The sequence below is a fragment of the Marmota flaviventris genome, chromosome 9 (genome assembly GCF_047511675.1).
Source record: "Marmota flaviventris isolate mMarFla1 chromosome 9, mMarFla1.hap1, whole genome shotgun sequence".
Lineage (NCBI taxonomy): Eukaryota > Metazoa > Chordata > Mammalia > Rodentia > Sciuridae > Marmota > Marmota flaviventris.
The window spans coordinates 58,996,618-59,003,176 of NC_092506.1; the positions used below are offsets into that span (position 1 = coordinate 58,996,618).

Genomic DNA, 6,559 nt, shown 5'->3' on the forward strand with positions numbered 1-6,559 from the left:
TTGATGCCCGATTGTCCATCGTCCCAATACTTTCCACCTCCCATTCTATGTGCAATAATTTTGCCAAAGATATGAATAATCAGTATTGGCATTAGTGGAGAAAAAGAGAGTTTTGTTATCAGTTTCTTTAAACTATAATACCAACAGTAACTAGAATTTGAAAGCCGTTAAAATCATTTTAAAATGTTTAGATTGAAGCCATACTTTCATTTATCATTTCAATTCCTAGTTTCCGTTAAAAGAATAAAGTGCCTGCATTGTTACTGTGATCGAGAAATATAAATGTTTCTTATATAAGCTCTACATCAAGGATGAGGTAAATAGTAATTTCTTTAACATAAATTGATTTTTAAAATACATATAGTTTCAATAGTTTGCATGATGAGATTCAGCTTATCTATCTATTTAAATTTTATTATAGCTCCTTTGTCTTACTTTTCTTCTGTATTTCACATAAGGAGACAGAAAGAAATATATTCCTGAAGGTCTGAGAACTCAGCAGATATTGGTGAGTGTGCACAGAGGAAATGAAGAGAAAAGAAATTAAGTAGTAGTGGGTACTGCCTTAGCCACAATCAATTACCTAACCTCTGTGTCTCAGTCATTTGTCAAACCACCAGTTTTCAGGTAACAGGATCTTTGGTAAACTGGAATTTTCATCTTTCCCTTGCTTATTTAAGTGGTGAAACTTTAGGCAAAACATGTAGAAATGGGTGGGATTATAAAACATTAAACTATTTTCTTGTTATAATATGTGAATGTATGGTAGACATTGATGTAGGACCTTTAATATACTTTTCATGAGTGCTGAAATGGACTAGCTGAATGCAGGGAAACTGAAAATATAAAAGTGTGCTAGGGAAACAAAGTCCCTGTTGATTTTTTACCCCTCGGCATAGAGAATCATTGAGATTAAATTGGTCTAGGAAAAATACTGTTTATTTGTCATGCATAAGAGACTACCTTCCAGCTGGACAATTTGCTTGGTGTTTTTAGATTGAGTTCTTACCGTGCCTACTAACCTACTACATATGTTCTTTAGAAAGGTTGTCATTTACTAATGATGAGCTCTTCTTCAAATTGGACATGGGCATCATAGATGTAAGATGATCCATTCATATGCTATTGATTTGTAATAAAGTTGGAAAAATGAAGGAAAATAATAATTGTCTTTGATAAACCTGTACTGAAATTTTTTGCTATCCTATGACCAAAAGGAAAATATTTTTAGATTCTTGAAGATATAGAATGAAAAAAATGTACTCTGGAATGGGTCACAGATTTCTAGTAAAAGGTAATCAGTCTACACACACACACACACACACAAACACAGAAAAATACAAACATACATCTATTTGATAATAACAGGGATTCTACTAGAAATTGTACTCATGGACTCACAAGTTTACAACAGCTCTACCATTGAGTAATCAATATCCCAAGACTTTTTATCTGTTTGTTTGTTTGTTTTTGTATTTTTTAAATATTGAGAGATGTTCTTGCTAAATTGTCTAGACTGACTTTAAACTAGCCATCCATCTGCTTTGATCTCCAAAGTAGCTATGATTTAAGATGTGCACCACTATATATCTATAAAACATTGAAATAAATTGTAGGACTAAATCTTTGTGACTTATCTTATCCAATTAATTTATTAAGGACACCATCAAAACATGATCAACAACAGAAAAATGTAGGTTATACTCTTACTGCGTTATAGTTAGGTCTATAATATAGTTTGGGACTATGTATCATAGGGAATGCTAATACTGATTTATAGAAGAATTGAACATCTAGATTTATCAATTTGCATTTTTTTAGTTTTTGAGGTATAATTGAAAATAAACACATGTATATTTTTAAGGCATAGGATACAGTGGTGTTTTGATAGGGCATACCTTTTGTGATGATTTCCACAAGCAAGGCAATGACATATCCATTACCTCACATAGGTATTTGTGTTTGTGTGTTTGTACGTGTGTGCTGTGTGAGTGTGTGTGAAGAGTCTTTAAAACTACTCTTAGAATAAATTCTCAGAATAAAATATGTACATTACAATTAACCAAAATCAGCATGCTGTACACTAGATATGTAGAATGTATTCATCTTATGATCAAAATTTTAATCCTACAACCTGTATTTTCACTATTTTCCCCCGCAGCCCCTAGAAAGTATCATTTATACCTTTGATATATCTTTCACTTCTTTAGATTCCATATCTAAGTGATATAATGGAACTTTTTTTTTTGGCTTATTCCACTTTGCATAATATCTTCAGTTTCATACTTGAGAACACAATGGTATTTCCTTCTCTTTTTAGCTGAATAATCTTCTATCTTATTCATGTATCATGATTCCTTATATTTTTATCTGTCAATTAAGACTTAGCTTGTTTCTGTACCTTGGCTATTATGAATAATGCTGCAAAAAATATGGAAATATAATGTTTTCAAGTATACTTCAGTTCTGCTAGTTATAAATTTAGATATGGAATGGCTGTGTCATGTGACAGTTTTATTTTTAACTTCTGGGCAATCCCTATACTTGTTTCGCACCCACTTACAGATATGCAACTATTATAAATTGAAAATGAATATCAATGATTTATATATTTATAAAGATTTCTAAACTCGATTGCATAAGAGCAGTTACAAAAATATTATGGGAAAAAATCACATAATTTACTCTTTTGTTCTTTTGCTTTATTAATTTGTTGGTTTTAGTTATACATGCAGTAGAATGCAATTTATCATATCATACGTATGTGGAACATAACTTCCCATTTTTGTGGTATATGGTGTGTCTTACTCTGGTCATGTATTTATATATGAACATAGAAAGTTATGTCCAACTTATTCTACTGTTTTACCATTTCCATCCTCTTCCCTTCCCCCCACTGCCCGCACTCCAATCTGGTAAACTTCCCATCCTATCTCCACACCTCCCAGCCTATTGTGAGTCAGCATCCACATACCAGAGAGAACATTTGGCCAGACACCTGTAATCCCAGCAGCTCAGGAATCTGAGGCAGGAGGATTGAGATTTCAAAGCCAGTCTCAGCAAGGGCAAGGCACTAAGCAACTCAGTGAGATCCTGTCTCTAAATAAAATACAAAGTAGGGCTAGGGATGTGACTCAGTGGTCGAGTGTCCCTGAGTTCAATCCAGTGTACTAGAGAGAGAGAGAGAGAGAGAGAGAGAGAGAGATGAGAACATTGGACCTTTGGTTTCTTTGGATTGACTAGTCTCCAGTTTCATCCATTTACCAGCAAATGCCATATTTCATTCCTTTTTATGACTGAGTAATACTCAATTGGAAATATGTACCACATTTTCTTTATCCATTCATCTGTGGAAGGGCACCTAGGCTGATTCCATAGTTTAGCTATTGTGAATTTAGCAGCTCTAAATGTTGATGTGGACAAGTCACTGTAGTATACTGATTTTAAGTACTTTGGGTATATGCTGAGGAGTGGAATAAGTAGGTCAAATGGTGGTTCCATTCCAAGTTTTCTGAGGAATCACCATTCTGCTTTCCAGAGTGGTTGCACCAATTTGCAGTTCCACCAGCAATGTATGTGTTAACTTTTCTCCCTACATCCATGCCAACATTTATTGTTACTTGTATTCTTCATACTTTGCATTCTGACTGGAGTGAGATGAAATCTCATTGTAGTTTTAATTTGGATTTCTCTAATTGCTTGTGATGTTGAATTTTTTTTCATGTATTTGTTGATCGATCATATTTGTTCTTCTTTGAGGTGTCTGTTCAGTTCCTTTGCCAATTTATTTATTGCATTATTTGTTTTTGGGTGTATAGTTTTTAAATTTTTCTATATATCTTGGAGATTAATGCTCTATCTGAGGTGAAGGTGGTGAAGATTTTCTCCCATTCTGAAGGCTGTCTCTTCACACTCTTAAATATTTCTTTGCTGTGAATGCCGGTTTGCTCACAACTAAAACACTCAGGGGTCACTCCAGGGGAACTGGGCTAACTGGGCTGCACAAAATAACCACACAAGAGAAAGAAATACCTTTTTCTTTGGGGGTGCTGTGACAGGTCCTGTGACCTTAAGGGTCTGGAGAAAGAGAGAGAGCATGTGTTGACCTCTTTTATTGAGGAAAAGCCATTCAAATGAGGCAAGGGGTCAGGTTTCAGGGGGCTGAGTATAGCTTCATGATGACTGCTGTCCTCAGGTTGACTGATATCTAGGAAGGCCACACCCAAGGGCACAGTAAGAGAAGGGGACACACAAAAGGTGATTACATGGAACATTCTATCCTAAACAGGGCAAGGGGTAATATTACAAAGGAACAAGTGAGCATAGCTGGACCCATGGGGATATAGGAAGTCATGCCCATGCACAAAGACACAGTTGCTTGTACCATAGAAGTCCAGGGCTATCCAGATCACAGCGTGACTGCCGGTTGCCTTACCGTTCAGCATGGGAGTCAGACACGGTCATGTGCTAGTCAGCCTCCCACATATTCCCTCTTTCTTAATAAAATAAATAAAATAAAAATACCAGGGAAATTTTATCTTTCAGTCACTGGATTCTTGGTGGAGGTCATCATGATCTGCTATTGAAACATAAAAGGAATTAGTAGAAAACGTATCATTTTAATAACACAATTAACTTGAAAGATTCAGGTTATTATTATTGTTTCACAAAACACTCATCAGAAGATTCTTAATCTTTTCCCAATTTTATTGGGAGGCATTGTGTTTGGCAGTTCAGATTCCACTTGTTTAGTGGATTTTGGCTGATTTTTGAGTTCTACAAAATTATATTACATTAACCAACCCATTTCCTTAGGGATTTCACAAATATTTAGTGGAAACCAAAGGCAGAGCTTAGAAAAGTGCATGTGTATTTCAGTCTCCTGAGGGTGAAACCTTTATGGTGCCACTTGACACCTGTGAGCATATATTATCCTCTTTAGAAGTGAACAGAGGATTACAGAAGTCCATCCTCCACAAATCCCAGGTGCCCATTCCAATAATATTACTGCATAAAAGTTCTTAATTTCCTGGAATACTGATTACACACACTGTAGTTTCCATGAGGAGAGAAGAAGTTTACCTGAAAACATAATGACTCAGGTTTCTATATTGCTGATTATGAAATTGAATGTTTTATTTTCTTCCTGAAAGCATATAAAAACCACTAAAGATTCAGGAATCACAAACGTGTGCAGTTAAAATAGCTCTCTTGGAAGATTTTCCATCTTCCACTCATGTCTGCTCTCTCTCACTCCCACCTCAATAGTTCAACATTTGTTCTCACTGGCGTTCCTGGTCTAGAAGTTTACTCCCTCTGGCTCTCCATCCCCTTCTCCTCTATCTATGCCATGGTGTTTTAGGGAAACTGCATGATCCTCCATGTGATCAGGACTGAGCCAAGCTTGCACCAGCCCATGTTCTACTTCCTGGCCATGCTGTCCCTCACGGATCTGTGCATGTGGCTGTCTACTGTGCACACGGTGCTGGGAGTCCTCTATGGGTTCATGCAAGATATCAGCCTGGATTTCTGCATTGCTCAGTCCTATTTCATTCATGGTCTGTCCTTCATGGAGTCCTCTGTCCTCCTGGCTATGGCCTTTGACCGCTACATTGCCATTTGCAACCCTCTACGCTACTCCTCCATCCTAACCAATGACAAAATCATGAAAATCGGGGTGGCAATTTTGTGTAGAAGTTTTTCATTCATTTCTCCTGCCATCATCCGCCTGAAGTTCTTAAATTACTGCCGTCCTCACATCCTCTCTCACTCTTTCTGCCTGCACCAAGACTTACTTCGATTGGCCTGTTCAGACATCCGCTTCAACAGCATCTATGCTCTGGTTCTGGTGATCATGAACTTGCTGCTGGATGCTGTGCTCATCATAATCTCCTACATTATGATCTTGCACACTGTCTTAGCCATCGCATCCCGGGAGGAGAGAATGAAGTCCTTACAGACTTGTGTGTCTCACATCTGTGCTGTTTTGGTTTTCTACATCCCAATCATTGGTCTGACCATGGTTCATCGCTTTGGCAAACACCTCTCTCCTCTGGTTCATGTCCTCATGGGCAACATCTATATCCTTTTCCCACCCTTGATGAACTCCATTATCTACAGTATCAAGACCCACCAGATATGAAGGAGAGTGCAGAGGTTGTTCTCCTTGAAAGCCATCTAAATCTTGAGATGCAATATGAATGTATTTAAAAGTCAACCACTGGAATTAAGAAAAGTTGATATTCAGTAAGTATTTAAAAATAGTTTATAAGTTCAATTTATATGATCATTTACATTTTTATGTACTGTCCCCTTTTGTTACTCATCCTTTCTTTGAAATTTAATGTATAATATAGCAGGCCAACTTATATTCCAGAATATGCACATGCAATGGATTGAAAGCACATTTAATTTGTCTTTAATCACTTCAATCTGCAGATTTTATAACGTAAAAAGGGTCAGCAGTGGATGTAATGAGTAAATTGTTATTATGACATACTAATGAAATATGTTTCTAATTTAATCTTTTCAAAAGACTGAGTATATGGTGTTATCTTTT

At 36.5% G+C, this 6,559-nt stretch overlaps 1 protein-coding gene across 1 annotated transcript; it reads left to right on the forward strand.

The window, feature by feature from the left end:
- The first annotated feature begins 5,371 nt into the window (after window positions 1-5,371).
- Window positions 5,372-6,142, forward strand: LOC114084104 (olfactory receptor 51V1-like). The gene has a single exon (XM_027925292.2). The coding sequence runs from the start codon at window positions 5,372-5,374 to the stop codon at window positions 6,140-6,142; it is 771 nt and encodes a 256-aa protein (XP_027781093.2).
- Window positions 6,143-6,559: the final 417 nt, after the last annotated feature.

What these genes read in the sequence shown, in the direction of transcription:
- LOC114084104 (XM_027925292.2), top strand. Translation starts at nt 5,372, where the DNA reads ATGATCCTCCATGTGATCAGGACTGAGCCAAGCTTGCACCAGCCCATG.